This window comes from Chenopodium album, chromosome 22, assembly GCF_948465745.1.
Source record: "Chenopodium album chromosome 22, dcCheAlbu1.1, whole genome shotgun sequence".
NCBI lineage: Eukaryota > Viridiplantae > Streptophyta > Magnoliopsida > Caryophyllales > Amaranthaceae > Chenopodium > Chenopodium album.
In genome coordinates this window covers 34,400,431-34,419,760 of record NC_137855.1, presented here as the reverse complement: position 1 = coordinate 34,419,760, position 19,330 = coordinate 34,400,431, and the positions used below count along the sequence as shown (strand labels likewise).

The 19,330-nt window shown below is 41.6% G+C and overlaps 1 protein-coding gene and 1 long non-coding RNA gene across 2 annotated transcripts; one reads left to right on the top strand and one right to left on the bottom strand.

Annotated features, from left to right (window-relative positions):
- The first annotated feature begins 2,267 nt into the window (after positions 1–2,267).
- LOC145604249 (uncharacterized) lies at positions 2,268–3,125 on the top strand. Its single transcript, XM_081660184.1, has one exon. The coding sequence runs from the start codon at positions 2,268–2,270 to the stop codon at positions 3,123–3,125; it is 858 nt and encodes a 285-aa protein (XP_081516310.1).
- An 8,559-nt stretch (positions 3,126–11,684) lies between these two features.
- Positions 11,685–13,170, bottom strand: LOC145605557 (uncharacterized). Its single transcript, XR_014105095.1, has 2 exons — positions 12,726–13,170; positions 11,685–11,924 (listed from the first exon to the last, which is right to left on the bottom strand). It is a non-coding gene; the product is annotated as an uncharacterized LOC145605557 (long non-coding RNA).
- Positions 13,171–19,330: the final 6,160 nt, after the last annotated feature.

The window sequence follows — 19,330 nt, the reverse complement described above, 5'->3', positions numbered from 1 at the left end:
AAGTCTATTTTATATATATTTTATTCCCCGTCCCATGGTCATATTTGTGCTTATTTGAGCTCTACGGAGCTATTTTATTTACTAATATACGTTTTTTAGTGTTTTTGTAGAGTTTGTTTTATTTTGTAGGAATTTGCAGATTTATGATAATTCCCGAGCTTATTTAAGCCACTACAAAAATATTAGAGACGGAGCGTATTTTATGACCATATATTTTAAGCCCAAGGCCGAGTTAGAGAAATCTAATCCGGTGATTAAGGGCTTGATACGAGTAAAGGTCCAAGATTTCACAAGTTATTATATCACGGACCAAACAAGTGAATGAATTTGGGCTAATGAGCTCTAAAAGACCAAGTCCAAGAACAAAAGGGAGGTAGAGCTATGAAGCCCAGCTCGCAGCTCAAGCTAACCGGGCCCGATCGGGAGAGGCCAGGCCCGGTCGGGCAGAGATCAGCGCAGGCTCATTTTGATTTGGGCTTAATGTTTACTCTTATTCTCGCTTCTGAGTATTTTTCCTAGTTGGAGTTTTGTTGGGAATAGGAAACTAATAGTTGGTGGTTGACTTTTATTTATAAAAGGAGTAGTAGTATTAGTATTGGGGGGTTTTTTTTTACGGAGGTTTCCTTAGTTTAGTTTTAGGTTCATTAATTAGTTTTAGTTTTCTTTTCATTAGTTTAGTTTTGTTTTTGTTTTTATTAATTTTAATTTAGTTTTCTTTTCTCTTTCTCTCTCTAACTTTTCTCTCTCTCCTCTTAATTAAACTCTTAGTATTATTTTCTCTCTTGTTTCTCTCTCTACAACTCTTGGTTTAATTTCAGTTATTTATTTTCTTTCTTCTATCATGTCCTCTTTTATTGCTTTGATTAGTTTGGATTTAATTATGCTTGAGTAGTTCTCTTTCTAGGGTTTGTGGGGATCCATGAATAATATGAAGGGGTAATTTATTGTTGTTAATTATCAATGCTTAATTGATTTCCTATTGATTGATTTAATGCTCTGTGACTAGATTAGGCCTGATCTTTTATGCATGAGTTTGACAATATTGATTCGAGATTCGAGAGATGAGAATTGATGTTTAGGTCTAGATTTAATAGGCAGGTTAATCTATAAATGGTTAAGTCGAGATTCGAGAGATGAGATTTAATACCGGTAGATTAATTCTGTGATTGTAATACGTAGCGAAAGCCCTTTATAATCTGGTTAATTGATGCATTGATGCATTGATTATTATATTTTACCCTGGAATATTGTTTATTGGTGAACCTATGCCCTAGACCTTTTAATATTTAATTTCTCCCTACTTTATTTTCCCTACTCATATTCTCCGTAGTATACTCTTTAATTACAACAACATTGGTTACCTTAATAATTTAGATTAAATTAATTAATTAGGAGTAGAAAGACCAGTTTCCCTGAGGATTCGACCCTACTTCCCTATCTACTTTAGTTAGAGGACTTAGGTAATTACTTTTGATTAGGGGATACGACTTTAGCCTGTCACCCGGATTCCAAGAAGAGTGTCGCTTCCGACGTTTACGTCACTCTATGATGGGACGACATGCCCGGAGCAGCATGTGGAGTATTACAAGCAGCGGATGTGGCAGGCCTCGATCCCGTTCGATTGCCGGGAAGCATGCATGTGCAAATCATTCGGCGCGACGCTGACCGGTCCCGCCCTCAAATGGCTCGGCAAACTCGAACCAGGTAGTATAACCAGTTTTGCTATGTTAGTTAACAAATTTTATTCCCATTTTGAAAGCAGCAGGCAATTCGACAAGCAAACCAGTGACCTGTACCGGATCGTCCAAGGGCCCAGAGAGAGCGTCAGAACCTATTGGTCCAGATTCAATAAAGAGAAGGTGTCGATCAAGAACGTCGATAACAGGACTGCCATCGAAGCCTTCCTCCGGGGATTGCATACCGATTCAGATCTGTACAAAGATATGGTCAAGTACCCCTGCTCAACTTTTGAAGAAGTCAGGACAAGAGCCGTGGCCCAGATGCGCTTCGACGAAGATATCGCCAACCGCAACTCCTATCCGAATGCCATAAGCCCGTCCGACCGCAAAGCTCCAAGCAACTCAAGAGGATCATGGCGACGCTAGCCCTACGAGGCATCAGGTAGATCACGCTCTGTCAATGCTGTGCAGGTAGAACAGGTCCTCGACGCCCCTCAATACCCCGAAATATCGGAGTATGGATTCGACGTCAACATAGTAGCGGTCGTCAAAGAGCTGGAGCCCTTAGGCAACAAAGTGCGCTGGCCGATGAAGAGCAACAAACCCGAATCGGAAAAGGATATGAGCAAGTGGTGCGAATTCCACAGCGATCATGGCCATAAGACGGAGGATTGCTACGCCCTGCGTAGAGAGGTCGCCTTCCAGCTGAAGAGAGGTAACCTCAAGCATTTGCTGGGAAGGAAAAAGAGCGCCGATGCAGGTCGCCCGAAGCCAGGAAATGTGACGGATGGCCCTCCAAAACCACCCGAAACCAAGGTAACAGTTAACGTTATTACTGGTGGTTCAGATATTTGTGGACTAACCTATTCTGCAGCCAAAAGGATCGCAAAGTCTACCATAGATAATGCAGATGTCCCGGAAGAAATCAAAGATCCCCAGGAAAAAGAATTGGAAGCGATGGCAATCACGTTCGACGACGACGACATCAACAACATCAACCGAGAGCATGAAGATTCTTTGGTAATTTTGCTGATCGTCGGGAATTGTCTGCTTCGAAGGGTGTTGGTCGACGGAGGCAGTTCCGCAAATGTCCTGTTCCGGAGCACTATGGAAGTCATGGGGTTGAAAGATAGCGACATCACCAGAAGGTCAACGACTTTGGTCGGCTTCAACGGCGAAAGCATGTCGACTCTCGGAGACATAACCTTACCCACCTATGCAGGAGGCCTAAACCCTCAAACAAAGTTCAACATCGTCGACTGTCCCTCAGCCTACAATGCCATAATGGGCAGACCATGGATCCATCGACTGAAAGCCATCCCCTCAACTTACCACCAGTCAATCAAATTCCCAACCCCATGGGGAGTCCAAGAAATAAAGGGAGAACCCCGTGAAGCCAAACACTGCTACAAAACGACCCTAAAACCTACCATGAGAACTGCCTAGCAATTACAGCATGGTCCGACACCAGACAATCCAAGTGACCTCGAAATTGACGAAGCACCATTAGACCCTGAAAAGCCAAACCAAACCGTCCGTGTCGGAGCCAACCTAGCACCTGAACTAAAGCAAACCCTCCTAGCCTTTCTCCGAGAGAGTAAAGACTGTTTCGCCTGGTCTCATGAAGATATGACTGGAATAGACCCAAGCATCATTTCGCACAAGTTGAACGTCGATCCAAGTCACAAGCCTGTCAAGCAGAAGCGTCGAAAGTTCGCTCCCGAACGAAATAAAATCATCAACGACGAAGTGCAGCAGCTGATCGACACCGGGAAAATCAGGGAGGTCAAATACCCAGACTGGCTCGCGAATGTGGTAGTCGTCAGCAAAAAGAATGGCAAGTGGAGAGTATGCATCGACTTCACCGACCTGAACAAGGCGTGCCCCAAAGATCCGTTCCCGCTCCCGCATATCGACGCCATGGTCGACGCTACGGCCGGTCACGAACTCCTAACATTCATGGACGCCTACTCCGGATACAATCAAATCCTAATGCATCCAGACGATCAAGAGAAGACGGCCTTCATGACTGATAAAGGTATATATTGTTATAAAGTTATGCCTTTTGGACTAAAAAATGCAGGTTCGACGTACCAGAGGCTAGTCAACAGAATGTTCAAGGACCAACTAGGGGACACGATGGAGGTATACATCGACGACATGCTGGTGAAGTCAAAGAAGTCAGAAGACCACGTCGGGCATCTTCGTCAAACCTTTGAGGTATTGCGTAAGTACGGTATGAAACTAAACCCCACTAAATGTTCGTTTGGAGTATCTGCTGGTAAATTTTTGGGCTATGTAGTAACACAAAGGGGAATTGAAGCTAGCCCCGACCAGGTCAGGGCCTTAATAAATATTCAATCCCCCCGAAATGTTAAAGAAACCCAAAAACTGACGGGACGAGTGGCAGCATTAAATCGTTTTATTTCACGATCGTCAGACAAATGTCATCTTTTCTATAATGTTTTAAGGAAAAATAAAGGTTTTGAATGGACTGACGATCATGAAAAAGCATTACAAGAATTAAAGAAGTACTTAATGACGCCACCTCTCCTGTCGAAACCAAAAACTAACGAAACCTTGCAGCTTTACATTGCCGTCAGTGCTGTAGCCGTCAGCGCAGTTCTAACGAGGGAAGAAGACGAGGCTGGGCAGCTCCCAGTTTATTACGTAAGTAAGACACTGCTCCCAGCCGAGGTAAGATACACATCCCTAGAGAAATTGGCTCTTGCTCTAATTACTGCCGTGAAAAAACTCAGGCATTATTTTGAAACCCACCACGTAGTGGTGATGACTAACTACCCACTTAAGTCTGTTTTGAGAAAACCAGATTTAACAGGTCGACTAGGCAAATGGAGCATTAACCTGAGCACAATGGACATCGAGTACCAACCCAGAAAGGCGATAAAATCGCAGGCCCTAGCAGATTTGTGGCTGACTTCAGCCCCGACTTACAGGCCATCGCCGACAAGGAGGTAGAGGAAATCAACAACGTACAAAGAAATAGCAAATGGATCCTATTTGTCGACGGTTCGTCCAACCAACGAGGAGCTGGCCTGGGATTGGTGCTAAAGTCGCCACAAGGGGACATGATAGTAAGGTCTATATCTTGTGATTTTAAAGCAACTAACAATGAAGCAGAATACGAAGCTTTGATTGCAGGAATGATTGTCGCTAAGGACCTAGGGGCAACAGCCCTAAACGTATACAGTGATTCCCTTCTGATCGTCAGCCAGATGACAGGTGACTTCGCAGCAAAAGATTCCAAAATGACGGCATACCTCAAAATAGCCAAAGAAAAAGCCAAACACTTCGATCCATTCACCATCTCACAAGTCCCAAGAGACCAAAACGCCCAAGCAGACGCACTTGCAAACCTAGCCTCCGCCCTCAAAAAGACTACCTTCACGAACATCCCCTTAGTCCACCTACAAAAACCCTCCGTCGCAACTAAAGAAATTTTACCCGTCGACGCAATCGCCCAAGACGACGATTGGACCAAACCTATCATAGACTACTTAACCAAAGATATCCTTCCCAATGACAAAACAGAATCCCGAAAGCTTAAATACAAAGCCTCTAGATACCACATGGACGACGGAGTTCTATTCCACAAATCCGCGTCAGGACTATCCCAAAGATGTATCCAAAAACATGAACAACGGCCCATCCTCAGCCATTTGCACGACGGAATATGCAGTAGCCATGTCGGGGGAAGGAGACTAGCCAAAATTGCAAAAAGACAAGGATACTTCTGGCCGACGCTCCACGAAGACGCAATGCAATACGTAACCAAGTGCGACAGCTGTCAACGGTTCGCCAACACCATTCACAAGCCTTCAGAACCACTGCATCAAACGTTGACGCCATGGCCTTTCATGAGATGGGGAATGGACATCGTCGGGAAGCTCCCTGCGGCACCAGGACAGAGAGTCTATATGCTAGCACTAACTGATTATTTTTCTAAATGGATCGAAGCAGTTGCTTTGAAACAGGTTACAGACAAGGAAGTTATTGCGTTTATATGGACTAACATTATCTGCAGGTTTGGGATCCCGTCAGTAATCGTCTGCGATAACGGGTCGCAATTTATTAGCGACAAAACTCGTTCTTTTTTACAGAAGTTCCGCATAGAGTTGAGAACATCCACACCTAGGTACCCACAAGCCAACGGACAAGCTGAGTCTAGCAACAAAGTCATCATGGAAGCCATAAAGAAAAGACTAAAAGCAGCTAAAGGCAAGTGGGCCGACGAACTCCCAGCAGTCCTGTGGGCCAACCGAACGACGCCAAGAGAGGTAACGGGGCAAACACCCTTTTCCCTCGTCTATGGATGCGAAGCCGTCCTCCCAGTAGAAGCCGAATTCCCAACGTCAAGGTTCGGCCTCATGACGGAAGAAAGAAACCAGGAAGAGATGGAAGACAGCCTGGACGCAACCGAAGAACTAAGAGAAACAACCCTAATCAGAATGGCAGCACAAAAACAGATCGTCGCTAGAAGCTTCAACAAGAATGTCAAAGCCAAGACGTTCCAGCTAGGTGACTGGGTACTCAGAAAGGCGTTCCAGAACACAAAGAACCCAGCAGACGGTAAGTTAGCCCCTCCATGGGAAGGGCCATATGAGATCACACAAGTCGTCGGCAACGGTGCTTATCGACTGACGGACCAACAAGGTAACCCCATCCCAAGGAGTTGGAATGCAACCCATCTCAGGAAGTATTACTTTTAATGATCGTCAAAATATTTCGTTGACAAAGAGGTAACACGCTAACAAATTCTCAAATTCATTTTGTTCATTCGAACTTTCTATGATTAAGTGTACTGACTTAAGCATCGGAGGGCCGTTGGCCACGCCAACGGCCAACGGTACTCTAACCATGTTGGTTTTGCAGAACGACGACGAAGTAAAGCAAAAGCAAAACAACAATAACCGTTCGACGATGATTAAACTGCCGACAACCGTAATACAACGAAAACCCGGGGCAAATCTGACCATAACGTCCGACGCCAAACACCCGATACCTGAACAACCGAACTAGACTTCAGTGTTCAGCGTCGACGCTGGGACGCAAGGGGCATTGGCAAACATCGCAACGAAAGGCCTAAGTCACACAACGATATCGACAAGGCATGACCAGCAGTTGTAAAATATGATTAATAAAAGCTGAATTTTTCCAAAGTTTCTTATAAATTCCTGACATGTCAATATTTTAAACGTCTTTTTACATACTTATATTTTGAAAAACTGTTAGTCAAAATCTCTTATTTTACAGAGCACAGGATGAACGAAAAACAAAGTCACAGAAAACAAAGAAATACTTAGCACACAAAAGCAAGATGCACTGAGTATCCTGCATACAAGAAAGTTCAAAAGCCACTTGCCCTCAAGTGGAACAAAACACAACGACAAAGTAACATTGTTTGCAAAACATAAGAAATAAAAGTTCATACAGCACAGAAAAATAAAACCATCACAGACTATGGCCCTCAAGCATCAGCTCCGTCGACGGGGAGATCGTTGACGACCCCCTTGACGATGTCGTCGATTGAAGCATTGTCGTCGACACCTTCGACCTGCAACTCCTCTGCACCTTCCAGAAGTTGATCCACGTCAGTACCAGGTTGGCCCCCAACGATAGGAAGCTGAGCCTCGTCCACAGCAGCTGGTGGAGGAACGACGATGGAAGGCCCGGGGCCAGAGTCAGCAGTCAACGCCACTGCCGTATCCTCTTCTAGCTCCTTGAGATCACCACCGTTAGCCAGAAAACGGTCGATCACCTCCTGGGGACGCCACTCTGAAGCCTTCCCATCCAGAAACTGCTTCATGAGCTTCGCCTTCAGCTTTATCTCCAGCTCTGCGTAGTCGTCCAAGGCGTCCTCCAGCTCCTTCTGGACGGTCGTCAGATCCTCATTCACCTTCGTTAGAGCCTCTTCCTTAGCAGCAATGACCCCGACCTTATCCTCCAAACTCTTGGCTTGTTCCTTCAACTGCCCCCTCAACTGGTTAGCTTCCTCCTCAGCCTTCTTTTGCAGATTTGACACTTGGCTCTCCAAAGCGTCTACCTTCTTGGTAACGTCGTCCAGCTCCCTTTTCGTCCTTTGAAAGGCATTGACAGCAGTCCTTCGCTGATCCTCAGCATTTTTGGCAGCACTGTCTAACCTCTTCATCTCCTTAGCCAAACCAATCACCCTGTCCCTTAACACCAGCGAATTTTGCAAACACTGTCCAAACACATCCCAAGTCATCAACTGGAAATTCTTCGATTTAACAAACCAAACAAAACAAAACCACAATGAACTTACATAGAGATGAGCCGACGCTGCTTCAGAAGCTAGATCCAATGCAGAAGTCCCAGCCAAAAGCTCCCTAGACTTAGGGAAGAGCAGTTGATTCAAGGCAGGAAAGAGAGAGTGTTGATCGCCCTTTCGTATCTCCAGAAAGTTGGCAGGGAAGCGCGCCATGATGTCTGGCACCGGAGGCTCATCGTCAGTCTTTTGGTGCTTAGGAGGAGGAGACGGCGACAAAGTTATAGTCCCCTGGTCGTCGACAGTCCTCTGAGAGACTGGAGTCGACACCGTCTCCACCTTCTCAGGTGCGGCAATTGGCTGCTGATCTGCGGGAGGAAGACCCCGCTTCCTCCTCATGCGCAGGTCGGCCTCTTGTTGAGACAAGCTTCGTCCTCGACGAGCATCTGGGGCAGCAGATTCTGCCAAAATCACGAAACACCGCAAATGAATACACGGGTCAAGATGCAAAAAATACAAAGCAAAAGCCAAAAGACGATGTAGAACTTACGAGTTGACATCGTCTCTTCTGAGTCTTCGACCCGTTGAGAAGTATTCTTCGGCGTCCCTTGTTCCTGCGACGGCCGCGCAGACGTCGTCTTCTTCTTCTTCGCGAAGGTCCTGACTGAAAGACTAAGGGAGAGGAACTTCTTCACGTTCGCCGATGATGTCTCCGACGATTCCGAAAACCCAAGATCCAATTCTGTAAAAATAAAGCCAAGATCAACCAATTTAGCTAATTCAAACTTAACAAACGACGATCGAAAAATAAACACTTACCCTTCAACGGCCAACCTTCCGTCAACCATGAGCCTTCGACACCCAGGGATACTCTCTTTACAAAAAGAAACCACTTCTTCCATCCCCTATCATTCACGTCCGTGTTCAAAACTAACCTACTCCCTTTCTTGGTCAAACTGACGAACCCATCTTCCCCCATTTTCATCCCATATCCTATAGCTAAGTCCGACAATGTGAAAGGTTCCTCCCAATCTTTGGTCTTTTCTGCAATCAGAGAAATAATTCTCCAACCCGAAGGCATCAATTGACCCGGACTGATACCTAAAACCTCCAAAAATGACCTCACTAAAGGCGGGAAAGGATATGTGATCCCCGTCTGTTCAAATGGATACCTATAGAACACCACGAAACCTTTCGGGCAATCGTTCACTGTCTGACCAGGGCCCGGAATGTGTGCAAAGGTTGTGTCGGGAAAACCCGCCATCTTGATAAAATCGTTTCTCATATCCGGCGCCATGGGTGACCTTGATTGGACCATCGATTTGGTCTGCGGAGGAACCGTCTCTCTTTTTTCAACAATACGAAGGGAAAACCTAGTTCTAGTTTTGGGGATTTTGCTCGACATTTCGCCCAAGAAATTAACAAACAAAGAAAGTAAGTTGAAGAAATTACCTGACAAACGAAGACACCTGAAAGCTCTGAATCGCCGCCGCACGCTACCACCGGAAGAATTCTGTGCCAAAGAGAAAGAAAAAGCAAAGAAAAGAAGAAGAAATGGTGTAGAAATTTGGGGAAGGAGGAAGCGTGCTGCAGTAATTAAGGCAGGGAAGCGACGGTTAGAGTGAGAAAGTGGAGAAGGGAGTAACTGCTCATAGGAAAATGTGCTTCCACACGAAATGACGGAAACGCCCCCAAGTAAACCCACGTTTGTTTGTATTCTTTGATTTTCCTTGTTTCTTTTATGCTTTTGTTGTTTGTTTATTTTTTAATTGCCAAACGTGTATGTGGCAATTCACATTTAGCAATTAGGGGCAAATTGTTATGGGTAGAAATTCATATATGTAAGTCAACGACAGTCAGAGCGAGGTCAGGCGACGACGACTCTTCGTCAAGGACGAAGGACGAAGCTGCTTACCAGCATTCCTATTTTTCCGCAAGAAGATAAGCTAGAAGACTTGGTCTCATTCATCCTTCTCCAGTCCGTTGAAAATCAAAGCAGAGAGTATATTTCATTAACTGAATTCCGGGAATCAAGGATGGGAATTCTATCTCCAAAGCAACGGCTGCAATTGAGAATTGGGACGTTTGTATATAAAGGGGGGGACACCTACGAATATCGGGACATTGCAACCTAGTAACTCTTAAGCTAAACACGCCTATTGTACGCAAGTGATACATTTTTGCCATAGTGAAAGTTTGGTAGATCCTCATTCTACCCGCGGTTTTTACCTTCATTGGGTTTTCCGCGTCAACAATTCCTTGTGTCGTTTTATTGCTCTCGTTATTACTTGCTTCCGATTTTATTTAGTTGATTCGTAGGCTAGATTTTGATATTCAATCCCACCTAACGAAAATTAGCATAAACAATAACCCAATTACATCTCTAATCTTTGCGCATGATCTAAAAGTATGGGTGCATATTTTTTGTGTAGGTGATGTTATTCATGAGCCCTTGGTGCACAAATTTGGGTATATGGGGTGTGGAGATAATATTATTGGGTTTGAGAAGTGTAGATAATGGTTAAAGGCATGAACAAAAGGGCATGGAAGAGAGGGTGTTGCACACGAAGGAGAATATGCACGCGCACAACTTGAACAATGTTTCTGCAAGAACAAAAGCGAGGAGCTTGAAGCCTAAAGGAGCCCCTGCCGTGTGCAGCATGAGGTCGTCTTGCGCGCAGGGGTTAAGACTAAGGCATGTGCAAAGCCCAAGTTCGAGCACGTGCTTGATCTGTTTTTGCAGATTTTATTTCATGGTTTATATATCTACGCCCGTAGCTTAAGATTCTTATTAATTACGTCTTGCATGCAATATATATATACTCATGTTTTTTCATATTAGGTCATGATTGACGAGAGATTATTGAGAGAAAATAGCCTCTTAGCTTGTACGTAATTGCTCATCATGTGTGCTCTTAGGGTTTTAAGATAAAGCAAGAGAGAATTTAGAGGCGTAAACTTTCATAGTGTGTTAAGATCTTGCATTCATTCACCATCAAGGTTTTACTTCATAGTAGATGGATTATTGGTGAGTTTTCTCCCAGCATTCGAGTAATAAGTGAAATATGAAGTGAAATATATATGGATTTTAAAAAAATGACTTTATGAAGCTCATGTTGAGAAGTATCCAACAATATAATATATATCTCGCATGAATGTAAATATTAACGATAATTTTTTTTACTTAAACTTTTTAAAAGTTGACTATCAAAAAACAAATATATGATGGGATGGTGGGAGTATAATAAAAGTATCTAAAAACTTTGAAATACTTTTATATGAACCAGAACTTTAATATGTGTTAGGCTGATCTATTCACTTCACCTTAAAAAAATAATATTAAGTAAAAATAATTTCAGTTCTATAAAAATAAGTTCAGTTCTAAAAAAATAATTTCAGTTCAGTAAAATTAAGTTCAGTTTAGTAAAATTCAATTTTCTTAAAGAAGAATTATAATATAAAATCAGTAAAAATAATTTCAGTTCAGTAAAATTAATTTAAGTTCAGTAAATATGATTTAAATTCAGCAAATATAATTTTTTTCAGTAATAATAATTTCAATTCAACAAAAATAAGTTGAAGTGAACGGAACCTTATTCGGGATATTTTAGTTTGGTCTATGTCAATGAATATAACATCAAGAATTCGTAAATTCCATTAATCATACAATTGTAAAATTATATGCATGGCAATTAAGATGAGATACCGGGATTAAAAACAGTTAAATTATACATGGTAATTAAGATGAGATGTCAGAATTAAACATTTAATAATATATAAAAAGTTCATTCATCATTCATATATAATTTTTAGTACAAAGAACAAGAGTAGTACAAGTACATCATAACTCATTAATAAGACACATTGATCATTAGGAGATGATGTGCCATTTATTATTCTACTAAAAACTCCTGCATGCATGCATCAGATAGCTAGGGATCGGACTATATCGGAGTACTCAGATTTCCAATTCCTCTTTGCTTACTTAATCGATCATCCTGTGTCATCAAATCAAAGCCAAGCAAATTTTATTAGAAAAATTAACAAGACTACTACAATTTTTTAAATAATCAATACTTGTAGTATCTATCTAATCGCCCAAAAAAGTTATGGGGGTCGTACGTGGTCCTGATTCCCTAATCTGATACTTTCTCCACTCTTTTTTACTTGACTCGCTTTGACTTTTACACTATTCATCACCTATTCTTTGACCATTTTTTGTGAATTACACGTAAGTAAAAACATATTCATGTAGGATCTTGTTAGATTCATCTCAATAAGTACTATTATAATATATAATTTTTACTTATGAGGAATTAAAGTTATTGTATGTAAAGTTTTGCATTGACAAGCGTGATAAAAGAAATAAGTCAAGTAAAAAAGAATTGGGGGAGTATGATGTAGGGGATGTTTAATTAGACTTGGCAAAACAAATCCGTACATAAAATTCTTAAAATTCTACACAATTTTGATATGTGAAATTTATAAAATAGAAATTTGGCCAATATTGAAGTAGACATCTTCATATGATATTTAACATGACTAAGTATCAAATCTATAGTAATAAAAGTCTATAAATTATTCTAGTCAGTATTCACATATATTTTAAAGGTCACACGACACAAATAAAATCTGAGTTAATATTAGACCGACTTGATGATGACAAAAAGGATGAACCAAATAATGGATTAAATCAAACCTCAATCAAATTAACCTATTTGTGGCCTCTAATGTTGATACTTAATATTTTGAACCATAACAAATATCCTTAAGTTTGTTAAGTACAAATTAAAAATTACCATTTAATCACTGTCACTGCCACTGCTGTCACCACCATGATGTCCAAAATGGTGTTTCTTGCTCTTCTTCTTGTAACCCATCCCATGGTGTCCACTTCCATGGTGCATGTAACCTTGAGCCATGCCGCCTAACCCGGCACCGTGACCATAATAAGGGGTGGCGTGGTGGTTGTTATGATGACCATGATTAGCATCATGGCCATAGTATGGGACGGCAGTAGCGTGGTGGTTGTCATAACCATGATGGCCTCCACCGTGGCCGTAATACGGGACAGCGTGTTGGTTGTCGTTATGGAAGACGCCGCCTACGCCTTGGTGGTGGTTGTAGTGGTCAGTTTGACCAGGGTAATAGGGATATGAGTTCATTGCTAGTAGTACACTTAAGTTGGCTAGTAGAAGATAAGTTGTTAGAATGCACTTGTAAGTTGTAACAAAGGAGTTTCACTTTCTTTTATAGGAGTTTGATAGTGAGGAGATTGGGAGAAGGCGAACATATACTCTTTTTTTTTTTTTTTTTTTTTTTAAGAGAACTTATACTCTTGAATTATTTTTCTCCCATCAATTCTACATGTACTTTATTATTATTATTATTATTATTATTATTATTATTAATCCGTATTATTATTATTATTATTGTTATTATTATTATTATTATTATTATTATTATTATTATTACTAGTCTACTAGTACTCCTTCTTTCCCCTTAACTAGCTACCTATATTGACTTCAACTTATTAGACAAATATTTGCCGCGCATTTTAAAAAGATCAAATCAAAAATATTATGTATATGCAACTATACAAATCTAATAACAAAGAAATTGGCTTATACAAAAATTCTCTCTAGAATGAGCGATAACCAACATCATCCTAATTCTCGAGAAATGGTGGATCAATTGATTCGATCAAACAAAAAACCAAAGAGGAAAATCACACACATAATCTTTAATAAGGAAGGGAACTCTGTTCCAAATCTGGGAATTTCTAAAATGGATATTGAAAATGGGGAGATTTCACAGAACCCTCGAGGGCAGATGCCAAAGCCCCCTACCTCGAATCCAAAGCCTTTCCAACTGCCTCCTGCTATTGGGGCAAATTCAAGATCTTTTAGAGACTTGTTGAGAGATACTCAACTAGCCTCTGCTGCAGACTTGGAGAATCATATCGAAATTGAAGAAGATGATGTCTCTGATGATGATGAAGCCCCGGAAGGTGTCGAAGATAGTGAGAGATGCCCTGTTATACTCCTTACTAAAGAGGAGAAAAGGGCAATGCGAAAGCCCTGGAAAAATACTCTCATAATCCGTATGTTCGATGGTAGTCTTGGCTATATGGGATTGATGAAACGTCTCAAAAGGAAATGGCAATTGAAGGGTGATTTTGACAGATATTGGCTACAAGTACTTCATTGCTAGATTCTCTAATGTAGATGATTATAATTATGTGTTAACTCAGGGCCCCTGGCTTATCGATGACAAGTACCTCACCATTCGAAAGTGGACTCCAAATTTCATTCCAGAAGAAGCATCTATTAATGTTCTCACTGCGTGGGTGCGAATTCCAAACCTCTCTGTTGAATACTTCGATAAAGAGTTCTTGAGGAAGATTGGAGAAAAATTGGCAAGGTGGTCAGAGTTGACAGGTCTACGGCTTATGCTGAACTAGGTCAGTTCACAAGACTGAGTGTCGAAATTGACCTATCGAAGCCCCTGCTAGCTAAGTTTTGGTTGAAAGGTAAGATATGGAGGATACAATACAAGGGTATCAAGATGCTCTGTTATAAATGTGGGAAATTAGGCCATGTTGAAGACCAATGTGCATCGAGAATGAATTCTGATACGATGGTAATCGATACTGTAAATGATCAATTGAATGATCATGGTAAACAGCCAAATGCTCCACCTGCCAAGCTTGAGGAAATTGATGATTATGGTGACTGGATGTTGGTAAAGAAACCGGGTCGAAAACGTAACCCGAAAACGGATAAAGCTGGCCCGACCCATGGCAAAGAGGGTCAAATTTTGAATAAGGAAACTATTAACAATATTTCCAAAAGTCAAGCTAAATCAGCGGGAGGGATTGTAGGGATAATTTCCACTTTCGAAGTACTTGCTGCCCAAGATGAAGCCGAGAATAATGCTTTTGAAAATTCTGTTTCAAAAGATATCTTTTCGAAAGCAATTAATTTGGGATCCGGAGATACTAGGAAAGATTTGGAGACTCCCTTGCCAATTACTAATGAGGTGAATATCCCCACAGTTAATTTAGGAGATAATTCTCAAAAAAGTTTTGGTATTTATCCTAAGCCAAATTCCTTCAATTTAGGAAAAAAGAATTATGATAAAAATTTGGGGAATAAATCTAATAATAAGAAAAAAGAATATCCTAAAACTCCCAGTAAAGCCACGCAAGAATTTAGACCCCTTGCCCCGATCACAAATTTAGCTATTTCAAAAGATACTCCTCAACCTTTTGTTTCCAAAAATAGAGAGGGAAAGGAAAATTGCCACACTGATACTTTGGAAGACGTGAACCAGAAGGAAAAAGAAGTGATCCCAGAGGTTGTAGAGATAGTATCACAAGATGAATCGACAAAGGAACTTACCCATGTTTCCCCCACCATCGGATGTTGTTCAATTGATGATCCCGATGGACAAAATTCTGTGTGTCGGTCAACCAATGGAGACACCATATTTGGGCATAGCCGACCCCCTGACGAATGTTCTGGAGGTGAGGATAGAGTCATGGATGGAACCGATTCCGGAGCCAATGGAATTGGTAGTAACATTGAAGATTCCCAATGAGATAGGTCGCCTGATGAGACTTATCTCTGGTGCTTATGTAAGTTCTTTACCCTCTATACCGTTATTAATGGAAGACACTATACCTAATTTAGCTCCGAATTCCCAATCTATTTCATGTCTAGTATGGAATGTTCAAGGGGCAGGGAGTCGTGCATTTATTAGTGCACTTAGAGAAGTTGTTAGGAACCATAAACCTAATGTACTTACTTTAGTCGAAACTCACATGGGGGGTCAACAAGCAGAAAATATTTCTAACATCCTAGGCTATGCGGGTCATACAAGGGTTGATGCTCAAGGCTTCAGTGGTGGGATTTGGGTCTATTGGAAACCGGACTTGGTTACAGTCGAGCCAATCCATCAACATAATCAGTTTATTACTATGAATATCCGTAGGGTGGGTGAGGAACCTTGGTACTTTACGGCTGTTTATGCTAGCCCAGATCCTGTTAAGCGTAGTGATTTATGGCGTGAATTGAAAGACTTTGCTAGTACTCACAATAAACCTTGGATGGTAGCGGGTGACTTTAACGATACTCATTTTGCCCATGAACGTAGTTCAAGTTGCTCCAAAACTACTAGGCGAACTGCAAGATTTAACGAGTGGGTTGAAGATATGGATTTTTTGGAAATAGAATTTAGTGGTCCTAACCACACTTGGGCTAGAGGTAACACCATCGAGACTCGTACAAGTGCTAGACTCGACAGAGCTTTATGTAACGCTGAGTGGAGCCTTCGTTTTGCGAATGCTGCTGGTAAAAATCTCCCTGCTGTGCAATCGGATCACTGTCCGATTTTGATCTCTCCTAATGGGTTTGCTCCGATTTCCTCAATTAATAAACCATTCAAGTTTCAGGCAGCCTGGATGACGCATGATAACTTTCGTGATTTTTTGGTCTCGAAATGGGATAAGAGCAGTCCGCTTGTTCCTTTATTACAGAAGGTTGGAGGTGATTTACAGGAATGGAACAAAGACGTTTTTCATAATATTTTTAAGAAAAAACGAAATTTGCTTGCAAGGATTATGGGGGTTCAAAAATGTCTAGCTGAGCAAAAATCGAGAGACCTTATTAAATTGGAAGCAAAGCTACGGAAGGAATTGGATGATGTCCTTGAACAAGAGGAGTTGCTTTGGTACCAAAAATCGAGGGTGGAGTGGATTAGAGACGGTGATCGTAACACTTCTTATTTCCACCTTAGCACTATCGCGCGACGTTGGAGAAACAATGTGACTGCCATCAAAGACACTGTGAGTGGGGAATGGGTTTACGAGAAGGAACAAGTGCAGCAGAATATTGTTTCCTATTTCCAGAATTTATTTGAAGCTGATGAACATGAGACCCTAGGTCTGCTGCCCTCTGGTGTTTTCCCTGAGTTCACTACGAGGGATTGGGATATGCTTTCTAGGCCTTTTGCTAAATGTGAGATTGAGAAGGTAGTTTTTGAAATAGGTGCTATGAAAGCCCCGGGTCCGGATGGTTTCCAAGCTTTATTTTTTCAAAAAAATTGGGACTTGGTAGCGGAGAATGTTTATAAGGTAGCCCTTGATGCCTTGAGTGGAAAAGGTTTACCGGAAAATTTAAATGACACTTTTATTGTCCTTATTCCGAAGGTTGATAATCCGGAGCTACCTACTCAATTTCCCCAATTAGCCTATGTAATGTGGCTTACAAGATAATCACCAAGGCTATTGTTAATAGAATCAAGCCGATGATGCCCCACTTAACCTCTTGTACACAAACCAACTTTGTGCCAGGAAGACAAATTACGGATAATATAGTTATTGTCCAAGAAGTCATTCATACTATGCGTCATAAGCAAGGTGGAAAAGGACTTATGGCAATAAAAATTGACTTTGAAAAGGCCTATGATCGATTGCGGTGGGATTTTATACGAGACACTCTTTGTGAAATTCTTTTTCCACCTCTTATGATTGATCTCATAATGGAGTGTATCACAACCTCGTCGATGAAGGTTTTATGGAATGGTGAGCCTACCCAAGCCTTTAAACCGGGGCGTGGAATCCGTCAAGGTGATCCTTTATCTCCCTACATTTTTGTCTTATGTATGGAGAGATTAAATTAGTTGATTGAAGAATCGATTATTGAGAATCGATGGAAACCAATATATGCTAATAGGAATGGACCTAAATTGTCAAATCTGTGTTTTGCCGATGATATTATTTTCTTTGCCGAAGCTACAGTAGAACAAGCCGTGGTGATCCAAGAATGTCTTGCATGGTTTTGTAGTGCCTCGGGTCAGAAGGTCAGTTATTCAAAGTCGAGGGTTTATTTTTCACAAAATATGCGTACGGAAAATATTACTGAGATTTGTCATGCCTTGGGAATTGATGAAACTGATGATTTGGGAACATATCTTGGTATGCCCACCCTTACTAGTAGGGTTACCCGGGATACGTTTGCTTATTTATGTGAGAAAATTGATAGGAGACTTGCGGGGTGGAAGTCAAAATACATATCTTTAGCAGGGAGGATTACTCTAGCAAAGTCGACCCTCACCACGATGAGCTCTTATGCAATGCAAACAGCAAAAATTCCTAGGACAATTTGTGATGAAATTGACAAAAAAGTGAGGCGATTTATTTGGGGAGGTGATGATGAACATAGGAGAATTCATTTGATTTCTTGGGAGTTTTTACAAAAATCGAAGGAAAATGGAGGTTTGGGGATTAGAACTTCACGTCAAGCAAATGCAGCGTTTTTAACAAAGCTTGGTTGGCGTGTTCTAACTGAACCAAACGCTTTGTGAGCTCGTGTTCTAAGGGCAAAATATTGTAAAGGGAGGTGTGATGTGGATATGTTCGAATCGAAGACCAATATGTCCAATGTATGGCGTGGGATAACTGAGAACTCGAAGATTATTGCAGCAGGGGCTAGAGTAGCAATTGGAAATGGTTCGACCACCCTATTTTGGGACCACAATTGGGCTTCTCCAAGCCCCCTTCGAGATGTTGCCTTAGCTAGCATTCCAGATTACTTAGATGGAGCTACAGTTGAGGAATTATGGGATGAAGAATTAGGATGGAAATGGGAGGAATTTGCGGATCTACTTCCTTCTGAGAATCTTCGATTGATAGAAGCTCACGCTTTGCGCAAGGATAATGAGGTAGGAGACCTGCTGTACTGGGGTAATGGTCCAAAGGGGAAGTTCTCTATTAAATCTGCCATGAATATCATAAGGCGTGATGATGATATTGGGGATGATGGTACTTGGAGTTTAATATGGAAGCTGAAGGTTCAACAACGAGCCAAGGTTTTTCTATGGCTCGTAATGCATGATAGGATCATGACAAACGCGAATAGGCTCAAGAGAAATTGGTAGAGGGAAATAATCGGTCGTTGGACGATCACCCTAAAACCAAACAATATTTCTACCTAAACCAACCTAAGACAAGTCTAGGGTAAGTAGAGGATCGTATCCACAGGGAATGGGTAAGTACACCGAGAGTATGAAACGGTTGCAATCTAGTTCGGTCACAAATTGGGGGTTTTGATTAGATAACTACTATGGAGACAAACACTAGGGGGGAATAGGGATCGACTCCAACCAAACCAACGGATCAAATCAATAGGCAAGCACGAACACAAATTGGGTGATAGAGGGGGCACTCAATGTTACCTTCTTTCGAAGCCACAACACTAAGCATTCCTAAGCCAAACTCAACTAACAAGATAGGCCAACCAAGTCTTAACAATGAGAAGTAGACTACTAACTCGGGTTTGTCTTTCGATCGGTCCAAGAAAGCATTAAAGCACAAGCAATTGAGATTTCTCACCTAATTGTT

Coding starts and splice junctions, on each gene's coding strand:
- LOC145604249 (XM_081660184.1), top strand. CDS start 2,268: ATGAAGAGCAACAAACCCGAATCGGAAAAGGATATGAGCAAGTGGTGC.